The sequence below is a fragment of the Gadus morhua genome, chromosome 16 (assembly GCF_902167405.1).
Source record: "Gadus morhua chromosome 16, gadMor3.0, whole genome shotgun sequence".
Classification (NCBI taxonomy): domain Eukaryota; kingdom Metazoa; phylum Chordata; class Actinopteri; order Gadiformes; family Gadidae; genus Gadus; species Gadus morhua.
This window is the reverse complement of record NC_044063.1, coordinates 26,034,383-26,051,377: the sequence shown is the minus strand read 5'-3', so window position 1 is coordinate 26,051,377 and position 16,995 is coordinate 26,034,383. Positions and strand designations below refer to the sequence as shown.

Sequence of the window (16,995 nt, the reverse complement as noted above, 5' to 3'; positions counted from 1 at the left end):
AAAAGTTTGCAAACGGCACCACATAATGAGCCACTAGGAAAAAACATGCATAACGTGGTTCTGGTAAAGGTAGCAAGGCTGTTTTTTTCTTCCTTTTAGCCTATGCTTTTAGCCATAGATGATAATGTACTTCTTAAATTTGAGTCTCTACGATGAAAATGTATGCATTTCACCCGAGAGTTTGAACTCAATTCCCCCTTCTTGAAACCACATTTCCCAGCATGCCCTAACCTTCACGTTCAGCTCAAATTCACTTCCGGGCTACGTCAATAACAAATATGGCGGCGCTCGGGGCAGCACGGGGCTTCTTCCTAAACTATCCTCGGATTACAAATGTTCACAAAAATAAACACATTTTTAACAAGTGTTGCATTAGGCCGTTTTGTAAAGAGGCATCAGACAATAGTAAGTTCTGTGCCATTGATTAATGAATGACATGGGAAGCTTACACGTTACCCAACGCTGACCTTGTGAAGCTAGCTTGTATTCTCGAAATTGGTTTGAAAAATGACAGCAATTGAGTTAATGATATGCCGTTTTACTGTAGGAAACGTGCACTTTGTTGATGATTATAAGACAATTAGGTTTTTAGCATGGATTGGTGTTACTATGCTTAACGGATCTTTTGTTGTTCCCTGCGTGATTACAGCTTCCACAGAACACCATGCTAAACCCCAGTTCACAGACTCCCCAGTGCAAGACATCCTTACCAAGATCACAGGCCTGGATTTACAAAAAGTCTTCCGGCCTATTAAGCAAGAAGTGAAGCCTCCAGTTTATAAACTAATGACCGATTTACAACTGGAGGAGGTAAAATGCTGTTGCACCACCACACCTCAAATCTAGAACCCACCATCAAGGCTGCTGAGTACTCATTTTGTGTGTATGTCTGTTTTTAGGCGACCTATCTGGCCAAAAAACAAGCACAAAAGCTTTTGAAGATGCCCCCTGTTTTGCCAGAAAGAAAACCCATTGATGATGTTATATCGGTGGACAAAATCTTGGACGGCATGGATACCGCCAAATTAGTATTCACCGACATAACGTTCAACATCCCACACAGAGTAAGGGCATTAATTCATATCTATGTGATTATATCGGTGTGTGTCTCGCTTTCTGACTAAGGCAAATTGTTGAAAGACCCAAGTGCACTCAATTCAGTTTTTTCCCCCTTCATGCTTAATAAAATGTTCCAAATCTAGTCATGGTGCATGCTGTTTTCATCATCATCGTCCCCTTGGTTCTCCACCAGGAACGTTTCATCGTGGTCCGGGAGACTGACGGGGTCCTGAGGAAGGCCACCTGGAAGGAGAGAGACCGGCTCATCCAGGTGTACTTCCCCAAAGAGGGGCGCAAGCACACAGTACCCCTCCTCTTTAAGGAGGAAAACCTCAAGGTAGGGCTAGGCAAAGCGAAGTCTGGTCATCCCCCACAGCTTACTGGAAGCATTTCATGACCCTCAGAATAGTGTCAATTCAATCAATGGTCAGAGACTTTTACTGCAGAGTCTTTGATGACCTGTTAACCATTGATATCATGACATCATCAAGTAATCTCATTATATGACGTTCCCTCCTCCTCCTCTCCTTGGGGGTGTTCAGAGGGTGTTCACCGAGGACCGCCATGAAGATGTCTTGAACTTGTGTCTGGTTCAGTTTGAGCCTGACTCCTCCGAGTACATCAAGGTAGGAGGGATTTCATTTCTTCATGTCAAGTACACATATGCATGACAGGTGGACATGATATCCACATGTATAATAAAGAAAATACATTTAAAATTTTCATTGTTCCCTATCTCTGTGCAGACTCACACAGCTACCTACGAGGATTTGGAGAAGCATGGCAAGTATGATCTTCTGCGCTCCACAAGACACTTTGGTGGTATGGCCTGGTACCTGGTCACCATGCGCAGGGTGGACAGACTAATAGTGGACATGCTGCAGAGAGATCTGTGAGTTGGAATCAGTTTATTAAGCCTATTCAGTTTTTGTGAATTATGCATTTAGGTTACCTGTTAAATAAATATTGGCTTATAAGTCAATACTCCTAGTTCATTTTGAGTAAATTCCACATGAGTTAGAGTTATTACAATATGTTTTAAAGCACTTTAAGTTGGGGGGGGGGGGGGGGGGGGGATATTCTAGAATGTTTCTGGGTTCATCGCTAATGTCTGCATCCTGCCCCTGGGCATGCCAGGGCAAGATGCCTACCTAGAACTAAATTACATCGCTTTGCTAAAGATGTCTCCTAAGTTACTTTAAACTGATATCTAAAGGACCTGGATTCGTCATTCCGGGAAAGTATATTGATTGCCGTAAGTTTTGTTGTATTCTATAATTTAATTCGATGGATTTTAGTCACTTGATTCAGCTTATGGGTCCCTTATGTGTCCTCAGACTAGATGACGCAGTCAGCCTGGTGTCTCTCTTCAACATGGTTCATCCAAACAGTGAGTCTGCCCAGGAGGCCCGCAGCCAGCAGGCCAGTGGCACAGATCTTCTCAAGGTGAGCACAACCTTCATCAGAAATGACAACATTTCCTGGGGTGTTATATCCTGACTACTTTGTTAATAAACTCATTGTACTGAATTACATGATGTTTCAACACCGCCTTGAAAACCTTGACCAAGTCTAAAAAAAACTAGTTCGCTCTATGAAATATTGGGTTGACACTCCCATGAAATGAAAACATAATCACATTTGCTCAAAAACAGTGTTTTTATTGATACATTTGTTTACTGCTGGCTTCTTATTGCTACTGTTCTTAATGTGAGAAAAGCTACGTAAAAATACAGTTGGAAGAAGAAAAAACTATTATGTAGAATCCCGGCTTGAATGCAGGTTCTTAAGTGATGGGGGAACCTTGGAACTTTTTATCCAGGAATTGCAAAATTACTTTTGAGTTCACAAGTAGCGAGGAGAACATGATCCATGGTCTCTGCAGAGGATGGGTCAAAGAGATGCTGTCCCAGGTTCTCCCTGGGACGACGTAGAGGGCTCTACTCTAACGTGGGAACCCCGGGGCCAGACCCGGGACACGTCACGTCCTATTAGACCTGACAACTTGACTTGGCTATGAAGAAAGATCCACAGTGAAGGCATGCGTACACACGCTCCATTACCACCGTGACCTCTCTGGAGTCACGGTCCATTCTTTCCTTAACTCCAATGGGCTTTTATGGCACACAAGTGTTTTTGAAGCACATCTGCACCGCCAGCATGACTAAATGGTTGAACTGTGATCCATCCCCTCCGTACTGCAGTGGCCCTGACCTTTCGACTCCTCCTTCTTTCCAGATTTTTGCTCAGAAGGAGTCCCAGAGGTCGGGCTACATCGAGTTGGCCCTCCAGGCCCACGGACAGAACCAAGAAAGCTCAGCAGTTTCCCTGGAGCATGTTTGAAGGATACACCCCCTCCCTTGTCAATAACTGTAACCACACACACAGGCCCGTCCTTGGTAGTGCCAGACTCGCCTTGCGTTTGATTGGGACACTCCTAATCTAAAGAGAGCCAACGTAGTTGGATGTCCAGTATGTGTCTTTTTCTTTATTTTATTAAAACATAACAGCTAAACTCATCCATGGAAAGAATCTTGCTGATGTACATAACAATAAAAAAACATGTATTTATACATGGGTGTATCAGTTGTTTTTGTCTAATAACTTCACATGGATATTTTCTATGTTTGCAGACATTTATTGTCATTTTCACATTCAACTTCAAATGAAGGCACTTGTGATAATTAAAGTGTATAGCAGTGAGAGGAAGAAACAAAATGCAGCATCATGTAATTTATTACAAAGTAATTATTACAAAGTAATATGGTGGACTCTTTAGTCAAGGTGACAGTAGAAAACCTAGCATGCAGCTCGTTGGTGATTAAGCTGAGAGGTGGATTTATTCCACTCGTCAATCTGAAATGTACAAAATATTACACCCTAGGGAATACAACTTTGGTCAACAAAGAAACAATTCAAACATCCCATCCCTACCCTGAATAACAAACTGGTTCTCTCCAAATGATTCGTAATTAGTGTTGAAGACCCAGACCGGCCCCCATGTCGTTGAAGCTATGAAGGTTTATTTAAACTGGACAAGAAAATTAACAAGAAGCTAATTTGGTCGATGAGACTGGAATGACATTGAAACATTTTATGTTCAACCAAGCTTAACATAGAATCCCCTTTTTTGGTCTAACACACCGCCCCCCCACACACATACATTACACAGCATACTGCTATTCATTCAGGAAGTCGTCATCCAAGTTGAGGTCTTCGTTCTCCATGTCATCCAGGTCAAAGTTGTCCAAATCCAGATCCTCCATGCCCTGTAAAGTAGTAAAGTCATTAAAATCTGATCCAAATGACATGCAGGTAGGCACAGAGATTAATCGATCTATTCCATAATTTGATGAAAAAATGAAGCCATGTAATAATATAGTAAAACAATATTTGTCTAAGAATATAATCAACAGGTTGAGAAGTTCTTGGATTGCCACAGAAAAAATTTAACTGGTAAAGTATACTGGAGCTTAACAGAAGTTAAACCATAAAGGTCATAAGCTTCCACCAGTGTTAACTCTGCTTTTGCACTGATGGGGAAATGGACCATGACTCTGGCTGCTAGAGAGTTTAACTGGTGTTCACCTCGTCACTCATCTCCATTTCCTGGTCCTCAGCTTCTTCTGAAACCTCCTCCTTCACGAGCTCCGTCTCAGCGGGGGCTGCTGCTGGACAAGTTGTGGCTTCTGCTTTCACCAGCGGGTCTGCAAGAACTGCATCTAGGGCAGCATCTGGCTGCTTTGATACTGAAGACTCCAACGACTCCTGGAGGATTTGTTCTGGAACAGGCACATCCAACTCCGGATCGCAGGATCCGCCTAAATCTACAAGTTCCTCCACTTCAGCCGATGGCGGGGCTGAATCAAAACTGAGGAGATCTGATTCGGGTGCTTCCTCTTTTGCAGGCGCTGTGTCTCTTGCTACGGCCGCGGTTGCCGGGACTTCGGTTGCTATGAAGTCCATTGAGAGTTTCTCAGAGGAATCCTCTGAGGTCTCGACTACGGTTTCAATGGTTTCCGTTGCTACCACCGTCTCGGAGGTGACGATGGTTTCTGAGGTATGAGAAACTAGCACAGCTGTCTCAGACTCCAACGCTGTTGTTGTGGCTTCTAAAGCATGTGATTCCTCAGCTACCAGAGACATCTCCTGCATGCCCGTCTCAACTGAGGGCAAGGCATGTTCCACTGTTGTGGACTGAACTATCTCGACAAGCTCTTCTGTTACTTCTGGGGTGGGCTCTGCCACTGGTACAACAATGTCGACCAAAGGCTCCTCCCCCTGTACCTCCTCCGCCATCTCAGCTGCTGCCATGGGCCGATCATCTACGCACTCCATTAATTCCTGAAAATAAGAAACAAATGGACTTGATCATATTCAGTTCAAGTGTATGGCCGTCGATGACCGTCTACATTTTCAAGGATACATTTATTCTATTCGATCTAGGGTTTGTTTAGTGAGCAAGCTGGAGAGATCCTCGATGAGAGAGGGCAGTATTTACCTCTGGTGCAGCAGCCGCTCCTGATGGCACATACCCTGCAGACTCCTCCAGAACAGCGCGGTCCTCATTGGGCTGTATGTACCAAGATAAAGTCAGACTTAGTTTGAGCAAATAGCATAAAGCACAAGTCGGAATTATGTACATTGGAAAACAACAGTTAAATCTAATACACAGGTTCAATCATCTCTATGACATGTCAATTAAAAAAAATATATGAATGTAAAAAACCGGCCGACTACAATTCATTCATCCATCATAAATAGGATTATCACATGCAATACCGTATCGCAATTACAGATACGGTACCAAAACTCTTTTTGATAAGCATCTTTGAAGTAACAAGATTTCTTTGGGGAGGCAGAGATTTGGGTGCTGCAGATGGTCTCCTAACTGACCATGATGAGCGGGTAGTCGGCTGCAGGCCTGGCTCCGACGTGGGTCTCTTCCAGGAACTGCTCGGCCAGCAGGGCCTGCTGGAGGCCCGGGAACAGGTTGCTGTACTGGGTGGGGTCGGCCAGCGCGTCTGCCGCCTTCTGGTTCACCTTGGCCAGACTCTCCTTCCACAGCTTCACAACCCTGGCGTACCGCACACGGCCAAGCACGCATACCGTCAGACACCGACCGAGTCACTCAGAAGGCGACTCAAAAGGACACGAGTCAGAGAAAGTAAATCACAGCAGGCTGCCATTTATATCCAACATTATTACTGACTCGCCAAGTGTGAACAGACGAAAGCTGATCAAGTCAAACAGAACCCTCAGGCCTCAAATGGTTTGCTGCTCCCTCACACAACTCAGAAAAGAAGCGCACCTTGGTACGTGGCTAGGCAAATATGTTCTGGCCAGGAAGGCAGCCTCTGGCAGGCGCTTGGTTTTGACGAGGAGATCCAGGCATTTCTCCAATCTGAGTCAAAGACACACAACACAATGATATAGAGAGAAAGCCCGACGCGAACATGGGAGATATTATAGACATTTATCATACATTTTGGATTGTTTGTGTTCCTATTCGAATACTGACTTCCCCTGCAGGAAAAAGGTGAGGAAAGCCACGTTGGTCAGGCCCTTCTCCTCTGCTCCCTTGGCCAGCTTGCCAACCATGTCCGAGTTTCCAGAGGCGGTGGCCAGCAGCAGCAGCCCCCCGAAGTCTTGGGCGTGGTGGAGGCACTCCTGGGCCAAGCCAAACTGGGACTTGGCAGTCGCCAGCTCCGCCAACTGTTTCCACTTCTGCTCCGACTGCAGCGCCACCGCCCAGGACCAGAGAGGAGAGACGGCGGTCAGACAAAAGACAGGACTCACAGAAGAACCAGAGGATTCAGCCTGCATTCAGATATAAGAGATAGTGTAACACTGTGCTTGTAAAACACACACATATGATGCCATCTTGTGTATCATCTTAAAATGAATCTCTCCTAAATGTCTACACCTGTTGTAGATTTGTATTCAGGTCGGGTTCCTTTTATTATATATAGATAATAAAAGAAAACTGAAAACACCAGCGAACATTTCCGGAGAAAATGTATCAATGACCATTTCGTTTTTGAGCGTTTCAATTTTACTGTTCTACTACTGCACCACTAGAGTGCAGACCTTTCCAAGGCTGTGTGTAGTATCTCTAAGGCATGATAAAGCAGTTAATAAATTCATGAATTAATAGATTCATGGGGTTTTGATATGCAAATTGCCTTGGATGAGAAAGGATTCATTACATCCCATTGTACACACAAGGACTTAAGTGTGAGTGTGTGTGTGTGTGTGTGTGTGTGTGTGTGTGTGTGTGTGTGTGTGTGTGTGTGTGTGTGTGTGTGTGTGTGTGTGTGTGTGTGTGTGTGTGTGTGTGTGTGTGTGTGTGTGTGTGTGTGTGTGTTTCCCCCCCTTGGGTTTGTCCTGACCTCTGCCTCTGTGGCCAGTTGGTGAGCTATCGTCATCTCTCCCAGCTGCAGGGCCAGCTCGAACCTGTGTTCCGGATCAGTGGATACCGCCAAGGCCTGCTGCCTGAAGCCCTGCACGCCGCAGCGTCAAGAACAACACATCCTGTCAACACTCAACCTCTCATTTACATGTCTCCACTCTTAAATACATTCCGTTCTGTTAGAAACGGTAACGGTAGAAACCACACCAATTCCCCAAAATATGTGGATTGATGGTGATCAATCAATTAATTGTCTCAAACCTTTGGTGTGGTAATCACATTACTTTGGGTCAAAGATGTTGCCACCTAAATGCGAATCAATATTTTGTATGCCTATATCATGACATTTCCTGGCGAGGACAGCTATATGAATAAACAGGCACGGTGCCACTTATATGCCTTAAAAGAGATGCACATAACCATAAATAACAGCCACACATAACCCTCAACCTACTTTAAAAGCTACTATATTGTAATCTACAAGCTTCTGTATGTTTAATACAATCAAGAAACACAGTGAGTTTCCAGAATAACATCCGCACATGAAATTCTTATGCTCAGAGACGGCGACCCCAGCATCGGCAGCCTGTAAGCAACGGGAGAGGCGATCAACCTGAGGGTCACGGACCTGTTTCTCCAGGAAGTGGGCCACCCTGATCCTCTGCTCCTTGGGGATAGCGGGCAGCACCCGGTCAGCCATGCTGAAGTCCCTCCTCATCACAGCCGTCTGGTACTCCAGCACGGACACCAGCAGCGAGTAGCTGATCACCGTCAGGTCCTTGTCCCCCAGATACAGACGGTTGTCCTTGGGGATGTAGCCCAGCAGGTACATCATCCTGTGGCACAATGGTTCAATGATGAACATCTCCCAGCAACATTATTAACACTGGGTTAAATCAGGAAAGTAAAGACAAAATAAATGGGATGAAGTCAAGCAGAAGGACATACCATGACATCACATATTTACATTGCTAATAATAACAACAAAAAAAAAAGAAAAGTTTCATTTATGTGTTGATGATTTAGTGTGGTTATATAAGCACACACCATTTTTGAGAGGAGGTTGGGAAAGATAGGACAGCGAATGAAGTAGTAAAGACATCTTGTCACATCAAGTTTTTTTACAGCCCGGTGTTGGCCCTGATGCCCAGCCCCATCGCTAGGTATTCAGAAGTCCTTTACGCTACCACAGAAGCGACCAGAGGTTTGTATATACGCCTGTGGTTAATACCTGTCCAGGTGAGCGACCGTGACGATCTCCCCGCCCACGTAGTAGTTGAGCCGGTTGACAGAGTTGGTGTAGATGAAGCAGTCTCCCACCCAGGTCCCCGTCTTCACCACCTCCTGGATCTCCCCCAGCACCTACAGCCACAAGTACAGAGACAGAGTCAGAGAGTGGCGGGTGGATGGGAGAGGAGGTTGGAGAAAACGGCCGAGGACAGCAGCAGAAGGAAAATAGAGGTGAAAAGGAGGTAAGCTAAGGGGTTCACAGCCAAGATGTGATTTAACATCTTCTTGAAGAGCAACAAAGGGTAATCATAAGTTGACTATCGATTTCATTTGGACAGTTTTACCATCCATACATCAGTGCCATCAATGTTTAAGATATAGGCTATTCACCTCATGCTGACTATGTCTTTCTAGGAAATAGGCACTTCCTGAATGTGAAATGTGCTGAACACGCAGAATCCCAACCCGGGGTTTGTAGCGTAGCATTTATGGAAAATGTCCAAAAAAAATGCATTTTCTTGCCATTGCAACAGCTTGATGGGTTACACTAAATAATCTGGCCCATAGCTTCTTGCACAGATGCTCACTAAAACCTGAACTATGTACATTTCCCTATTAAAAGCCTTAGTGGTTTTAGCTATATTGGTTCAGATGAGCTACAAGCGTCTGAGGATAATAGCTGTTAATAGCAGTTAGAAAGTGCAGGTTTATGTTCAGAATTGCATAAACCATGCAAACGTTTTCACAAAAAACGCAATGCCAAGTCAGCTGCTGTTGGAGAACACAGCGGCTCCTCAGTGGGCCGTCCCACCTCGAAGGCGTCCTCCACGCCGTCCTCGGTCAGCCCCTGCCTGGACTCCAGGGCGGCCGACGCCTTCTCGGCCAGATAGCGCAGCACGAAGAACGACTCTTCGGTGGCGATGCACAGCAGCTCCCCGCTGTCGGACCACACGATCTGCAGGGACAGACCGGGAGCAAGCAGAGTAACCATCACACCACCGCAGTGCGCCAGAGGTCTGTGACACCGTACTAGAGCAGTGTGGATACTGTGAATGTTTAAACTTGGGTAGAGTATGTTGGTCTTTAAAAAAAAAAAAAAGTGATTTCTCTTACAGTTCAGTACAAGGTTAAACATTTGCCTTTTGGGCTCCGGAATACTACTAGTAATAACCAATATGTACAGTAATAATAATGAGAGTAGGAATGCATTGACGGACGTGTTTGGGTTGGATCTCGATGCGATGGACGAGTTCAGCGCTGTCCCAGTCAAAGAAGGCAAGGCCGCTGACGGACCTCACCCCCAGCAAGAACCCTCCATAGATACCTGCAGAGGACCACACACTCGGATGAGCAGGAGAAACACATAGGCACATGGACTGCACCAGACAATGCAGCAAACAGGCTCATGAAGGATTGATAAAAAAAAAAATTCAGCTCACCCTCAGCCCCGAAATCTGGTTTGAAGTTCTTCTTCTCCTTAAAGTTTTTGAAGATTCTGATGAGATTGTTGCTTTCTCTTATAGCATACCTGTAAAAGATAGATACAAGAACACATTTTACACAGTCTGGAAGTTACATGGAATTCAACATGGGTAGCACTTTATAATAAGAGAACATTAACAAAACATAGTTATAATTAAGCAATAGATCACGCCAGGCTGTGGTATGTGCTCATTATACCACTGTTAAGGGGCGTTGTCCGGCCCCAACGCGCAGCGGAGGGCCGGCGACCCCCTTCACAATGGTATAATGAGCACATGCCACTGACTGAAGTGATCTATTGCTTTTATACAATGGTTACTGTTATGGCGAAACGAAAGTCATAGACACACTACATTTAAAAAGAAACCAAGAAAGTCAAAATAGCCGTTTTTATTAAAGAATACAAAAAAGTAGTCCCTCCTGGCTGCCGCTATGCATCGACGGTCGCTATGCAACACACTTTAGCGTCCCTCCTAGAGAAGGCTCCGATAGAGCGGTTCGCCGGCAATTTATCCTATGGAGCAGTTCACTCGCCGTGTGCCTAAGCTTTCGTTAGTCTCTCCATCGCCTTGCTCACTCCCGGAGTAACAACATTTACACGCTCTCCATCATCCAACATATGTTTTACTTTGTAACTGTTTCTACTTCCAGGTGCGGAGTGATATGCAAACTTTCACAAAATGATCGGGCGTCATAGCAGTTGTGTATACGCTAATTATACAACAGTTGGGAACCAATCAGATCGCTGGATTTAGGTCCCCCATTGTATAAGCAATATTATATAGCCTTAGCATTTAGGGTAAAGGTTAGTGTTTAGAGTTAGTAAACCTTCGTCCCATTAAACCATTAGTAAAGACATCATTAGTAAATGTTAGAACAAAGGTTACTGTTAATTAAGTCTTAGTTATTACGGAATTAAGTATCCTGAATGTAAAGTGTAACCGTTAGATATGCATCTATGTCTGTGTGTGACGTGTGTGCGCGTGTGTGTGAGACATGGAAGACTTACTCAGAAGAGTCATGGGCCCAGACAAACTCGTGGGCGGGGCCAAAGCTCTTGTTCCTCAGGGCCATGGCGGTGTAGATGATGTACTCTCCGTCTCCACACACCACTACGAACCTGGTGGACAACAAGGAGCGGGTTTTCGGAACACCTACATTTAATTAAATGATTCAGAAATAGAACAAAAGCTTTTTATAATCAACTCGATTAAAGTTACATTTAGGCATAGTCTGCGGATGACCGAGAATCAGGATCAGGATTTTCTGCACTACATGCATTTTTGAATTTCCCATTACGTATTGTAATTACTGATCCCAAGCCCTATTGACGACAGCAATTATGAACCAGATTCATTGTTTTCACAGTGCAGACACATCTGCATCTGTGCACACATCTGTGCACACACAAACTTACCGATTTCATGCACCTTGCATTCACCTACCCACCCCCATCCATCTCTTAAGCCTATTTAAAAAACTATAAACAGAGTTGACACATATACACATATGGTATATGTTTATATATATGAAGCTATGATGTATCTATCAGTCACTCAATTCTCACTGATCCACCATATCCAAATTGATCCATCATCCGGTCTGCTCACCTCCCGTTGGGGCTGTGCTGGAGCATCTGGGGGTAGATCTCGCAGCTGCCCATGTCTTTGACTGCCAGCGACAGCCTTTCCCCATCACTGACCTCCGCATCTCCCATGGCCTTCAGGTTGGCCTGCTGCACCTCAGAGTGCCGTGCCCACATGATCTTGCCGCTGGCGTCCATGGAGATGGCCGGCTCCTCGCGGCCCATCTGACAGGGGTGGTGGGAGGGTGAGGAAAGGGGAGAGTGGAGGAATCAGGGGGGAAGAGAGAGCAGGTATGAATAACTAAAATGTAGGATTACTACATTTGTTCAAGCGACGCTGTGCTTGTGTGTTCACAGCCTTTCAAAAAGGGGCAAGCGTCGTATCTTGGCAACGGTGGATGCACAGCGTGCACAATACCTTGATGATGATGCTGCCTTCATCGTAGCCCAGAGCCACGCTGTTGGAGCCCCGCTGGCCCGTCACACACCAGGACCGCTCCATGCCGTAGTTCAGCGTGTTCTCCAGTCGGTAGGTGCTGGAGTGCCAGACCCGGACGGTGCCTTCATGGCAAAGGAAAGAAAGACATCCAATTAATATTCCATCATCTGTGCGCCCTGCAGATCACTGTGGAACACAGACACGCACCGTCCTCCGAGCCTGTCAGGATGATTGGCAGATCAGGGTGGAAGTGGACGCAGGTCACGTTCTGAGCATGGCCCTCCAAGGTTTGGACGCACGTCTTGTTCTGAAGGATGAAGAAAAACGTCACTAATTTGACGTTTTACTATTACACCAGCAAACTGATACGATAGAAGAAGTAGGACATGTCAATGCTTATGACTCCTGACTTTAATCTAACTGGGGGTTCATGCCATCTTTTTACATTTAAAGTACCAATCAATGCAGCTTAATCCAAACAAAATAGAGCGGCACATTTTTGCCGTTTACCTGATAGTCCCAGATCTTGACCAGCCGGTCGTCGGCCCCTGAGATGAGGTAGGGCTTGTCCCCTCCACTGTAGTAGTCAATACAGTTGACCCCTTTCTCGTGGCCCTCCAGGGTGAAGTTAGGAGCTTTGGACCCTAACTGCCACACCTAGAAAGACAGTGCATAGTGGATTATAATGCTGTTGAGCAAATTATTATTTTAAATAGTTTATTAAGTAAAAAATGCAATGCAATTGATTTTTATAGCTTGGTAAAATTGCTAATATTTAGTTGTTTTCCCCGTTTCTTATTGTCAAATAAAGAAAGTATAACATCTTTATGTCATAATTATGAGATAAAACAAATTAGTGATAGATTCAACATTAAGGAAAATAAAAACAACTGCAGCTTTGCTTGGTAATAGTAAGGCTTTGTGTTGACTACAAGGTATTCTCATAGGGTGTTCTTTGTGTGCATGTACTGTACCTTAATGGTCCTGTCCAGGGAGCCGCTGGCAAACTGGTTGTTGTCTTTGGGGTTGAAGACGACCTGCATGACGTAGTGGGTGTGTCCCTCAAACACCTGACTACACGTCCACTTCCTGTCCCAATCCCACAGCTTGATCGTCATGTCGTCTGAAAGGAACACACACACAAGAAACACACACAGACACACACACACACACACATCATTTGATGATCCCCCTACATGCGTTCACATGCATAGCTTTGGACAACGACCCAATGAAAATGTTCCCAGTGAAAATGCATGCTCATATTTATGCTCCCGATACCTCGCAAATATGAGCATGCGTCATGGTGCGTGCGTGCATGGCTTTTGCATACCACTGCTGGAGAGGATGTAGGGCTGTGTGGGGTGCACAGCGATGCAGCGGATGTAGTCGGCGTGGGCCTCGAACATGTGAGCCCTGGCCAGCGTGTTGTAGTTAAACACACGGATCTGCATGTCATCCTGGGAGGCGGGAGAGACAGGGATTAGGCCAAGATTGTGTTTCCCTCAACTATTTAATTGAAGAGGTCTCATTGTTGTCACCGGACACGCATATTAAGAGGTCAAGATACTAGGGGTTTAACGGTACACTCTTGTCACGGTTCGGTTCATACCTCGGTTCAGACATCACGGTTCTACCACCTCAGGCTGTACCAGCTAGTGTCATACAGTCGCTCCCCTGACCTAGCTGCAACAGCCTGAACTGTGTCATCTAAGATGTGAACAGTAAACAATAAGTACCCAACATCATCTCAAGACTCCATCCGTAACTTGTAAAAAAAATCAGTTTGCAAACTGAAATGTCTTATCTATGAAATTGCACTGAAGTACACAGAATTACAGACACTACAAGCCCGTCCCCCAATGTGTTTTCCACAAACGTGCCGTTCTTTCAGCGGGTCAAGGTGGAGGGTGGGGGTGTGGCCCTGAGCAGCTTGCGGCCACGGTACCATGCGCCCGTGTTTACAGTGGATGCATCGCAATGGCGAGGCGCACACAGCTTTTGGCCGTGTTCTGTAAATATTCTAGAACACTCTGTGTGCTCCAGCCGGCTTCCTGGAGCTCTATATCTAAGTAATATCATATTATACATGGATATCTATATCATATAATATATATTATTACGGGAAAAAGCTGTGTGCGCTTCCAGACGATATTAGGAATCTCAAACGACTGCGTCAGGTTCTCCGACGTCTCTGGTTCTTCCACTGCCACAACAATCTGAAGTAGACTGAACCACGGCATAGTGGAGAAAGGGATTGTTGCCCACGAATATTGACCGCGATTGACTCCCGCCGGAGCCCCGCAGCGGGCAGCGCCGAGGCGTTGGTGCCTCGGAAGCGGGCAGCCGGCAGCGGGCTCCGGCGGGAGACAATCGTGGACAGCCACCCCTTTCTCCTCCATGTTGCGGTTCATATACTTCAGGGAGTCAAAGCCAAAGTTCCTTTCCCCCAATTCCTTCTCAACCATGGCTGAGATAACCCCCACTAGGAGTCTCGTTGTGGAAATACCAGAGACAGAGAACCCGGCGTGTTATGCGCCATAACACGCTCGGCTACCTAGGCGCCAATCAGGGCTGCAGTTTAGTCGTCCCTGAAGAACTTGCATATCTAACATTAGTTCCGCAATACATTAATTAATTTGTACGCCAGTTTTATTTAATTGTATACCGTGTATTCTCTGTGTAAATCCATGCACCAAACCGGGACGTCCGTAACGATTCGGTTCAATACGAATACATGTATCATTACACTCTACTACTAGAACTGATCTAGAGAGATAAGGATGACTTACTGCTCCCACGACCACCCAGTGTTTCCTGGCAACAAACTTGGCCACTCTGACAGGCAGGTCGCACACCTCAAAGGTTTTCACCAGGGTCTACACGTGAACACAGAGAGACAGACACACACACACAAACACACAGAGAGTATTTATACATTATATGGATTGCAAACTAACAAAGCGTGGGAGAGTGAATGCTCAAGCAATTCATTAAGCCCAGTGCGGAACGATTGGCAGATTGAAACTGCGAATGAGTTGAGCGACTGGCTATTGGGGGTGAAGTGCTGAGCTTGATTAATTGTCCCTCTGTAGGGCTTTTAAGCGGATAGTCACCTGGTTCTCGTGATTCCACACCACCACGCTACCACTGTACAGACTGGCCACCATCCATGGCTCGGTGGGATGCAGGTCTACGCTCTTCACGCGGTCAGAACGAGCTGTCAGCTTTCTCTTGATGTCCAAGCGCAGAGGCTGTCGGAGAATCAGTGAGGGAGTGATTTAGAGGAATGCAGAGATTCACACAGTTCAACAATGTGTCAGAAAGTATTACTGAAATACTTTGACAATCTTTATCGCCAACAAAACTATTTTTTTTCTGTTGCAACATTAAATATAGCAAAACAACTATCAGAAATGTCTGGTGCTACTCCTAAAATGGTTGTTTCTATGCTTCATAATTAGGGTATTTATTTTCTACAACTACAACAGTGGACCATTTGATTTATGTTAATAAATGATATACATCCACCTTCCCCAGCAATGTAAGGTGCAACTTTTTAAGGTTTGGTTTCGATACCTCAGTCATAGGTAGGGTTATTGGATTGCAACGAGTGTTCATTACATTTCTCAGGTTCCGGGGTATGGTATGGGGGCGTGTCTGTATGGTATGGGGGCGTGTCTGTTTATACTCCTCATACCACATTATACATGACTGAGCGACTCAAGGAACTTAGTGTCCTCAACATATTATTAGTTGTCATACTGTCGCCGTGTTACATGTTTAAGGTGATCATGAAGCGAAATAATAAAATGTAGGTTTATAATGGTGATCATTCATGAATTACTTTATCGAGCCGTCACTTTTTGGAAATGATTCTCGGATGTCGGGAATGTTGACGGACATCCAGTCCAATATGTCCTATCACTTTGTAGCTGTGACGACCTTTCTTTATTTTGTTTTATATTTAGTAAAAGCATACATTAATCTCTTTCGCTCAATCATCCAGGTAAACTACAGAACTATTTTCGCTGCCCGACCAGAAGTCCGGTAATTGTGCACAGGCCTACATGAATTAACGTGCATAAAAAAAATAGTTTGATAGCTAGTTCTCTTCCAAAAAAACATATTATTGGGTTAAACATACCATGTTTCTACTTTAATCGAGCAGTGTGTGCTGATAATGCCCGGCTAGTCGTCGCCTCCGCCGGTCTGTGGAGATGAGTGGATTGTAGTTTGGCGACGTGGATCCCGATAGGCTTCCTGTGAGAGCGCTCCAACTTCCGGTCGAGCATGAGAACAGACTGTACCATAGCGCTAGCCTCTGTAGAGCTAGCCTAACATAGCCTAGCCTAGCATGCTCACTGCTAGGACACGGAAACACACATTTTACAAACTAAAAAGTACGACACGCCAGGAGGAAGGAAGCGGGCACTTTTAGAGAAGGTGTTCAAATCGGACAAGCGGTTCAGTTGTACGACCCTCATTTACATCCACATATCTTTTATTGTGAAGCCAAACGTTAAGCATGGGCGAATGGGAAGGATTTTCCAAATAAAAGCCCTCATCAATGTTTAGCGCTGGGTTGTTTGTTTTTCCGAAAAGGTTAGACTGGTATTTTGACAATTAAAATAAACATTGATTACTGAAGGCTAAATTGGATACATGACGTTTAGTGATAATATATTACTCCTGCTGGATATGTGGAAGTCAGTTGAAGAATACAAATAATAGCAAATTCCATGTGTGGAAAGTATTTTGGGTACTTTTTTCGTCCCCTACATTATA

At 45.1% G+C, this 16,995-nt stretch overlaps 2 protein-coding genes across 2 annotated transcripts; one reads left to right on the top strand and one right to left on the bottom strand.

Moving 5' to 3' along the window:
• The first annotated feature begins 259 nt into the window (after positions 1-259).
• Positions 260-3,632, top strand: mrps22 (mitochondrial ribosomal protein S22). The gene is made up of 8 exons (XM_030381030.1): positions 260-405; positions 650-810; positions 900-1,064; positions 1,253-1,396; positions 1,602-1,685; positions 1,806-1,951; positions 2,397-2,505; positions 3,298-3,632. Exons 1-8 carry the CDS (start codon positions 279-281, stop codon positions 3,400-3,402), a joined length of 1,041 nt encoding a protein of 346 aa, XP_030236890.1. The 5' UTR covers positions 260-278; the 3' UTR covers positions 3,403-3,632.
• Positions 3,633-3,777: 145 nt separating this feature from the next.
• Positions 3,778-16,702, bottom strand: LOC115561201 (COPI coat complex subunit beta 2). Its single transcript, XM_030381029.1, has 22 exons — positions 16,355-16,702; positions 15,324-15,461; positions 15,000-15,086; positions 13,541-13,667; positions 13,182-13,330; positions 12,718-12,864; positions 12,415-12,514; positions 12,187-12,329; positions 11,794-11,993; positions 11,193-11,303; positions 10,141-10,229; positions 9,919-10,025; positions 9,513-9,656; positions 8,703-8,833; positions 8,100-8,307; positions 7,452-7,562; positions 6,581-6,795; positions 6,371-6,463; positions 5,956-6,136; positions 5,561-5,632; positions 4,648-5,403; positions 3,778-4,328 (listed from the first exon to the last, which is right to left on the bottom strand). Exons 1-22 carry the CDS (start codon positions 16,355-16,357, stop codon positions 4,239-4,241), a joined length of 3,402 nt encoding a protein of 1,133 aa, XP_030236889.1. The 5' UTR covers positions 16,358-16,702; the 3' UTR covers positions 3,778-4,238.
• Positions 16,703-16,995: the final 293 nt, after the last annotated feature.

Coding starts and splice junctions, on each gene's coding strand:
- mrps22 (XM_030381030.1), top strand. CDS start 279: ATGGCGGCGCTCGGGGCAGCACGGGGCTTCTTCCTAAACTATCCTCGG. Junction 811..899: donor CCGATTTACAACTGGAGGAG/GTAAAATGCTGT, acceptor GTCTGTTTTTAG/GCGACCTATCTGGCCAAAAA. Junction 1,397..1,601: donor TTAAGGAGGAAAACCTCAAG/GTAGGGCTAGGC, acceptor GGGGGTGTTCAG/AGGGTGTTCACCGAGGACCG.
- LOC115561201 (XM_030381029.1), bottom strand. Junction 11,304..11,793: donor CAGCACAGCCCCAACGGGAG/GTGAGCAGACCG, acceptor GTTGTCCACCAG/GTTCGTAGTGGTGTGTGGAG. Junction 5,404..5,560: donor GAGCGGCTGCTGCACCAGAG/GTAAATACTGCC, acceptor TCTTATTTTCAG/GAATTAATGGAGTGCGTAGA.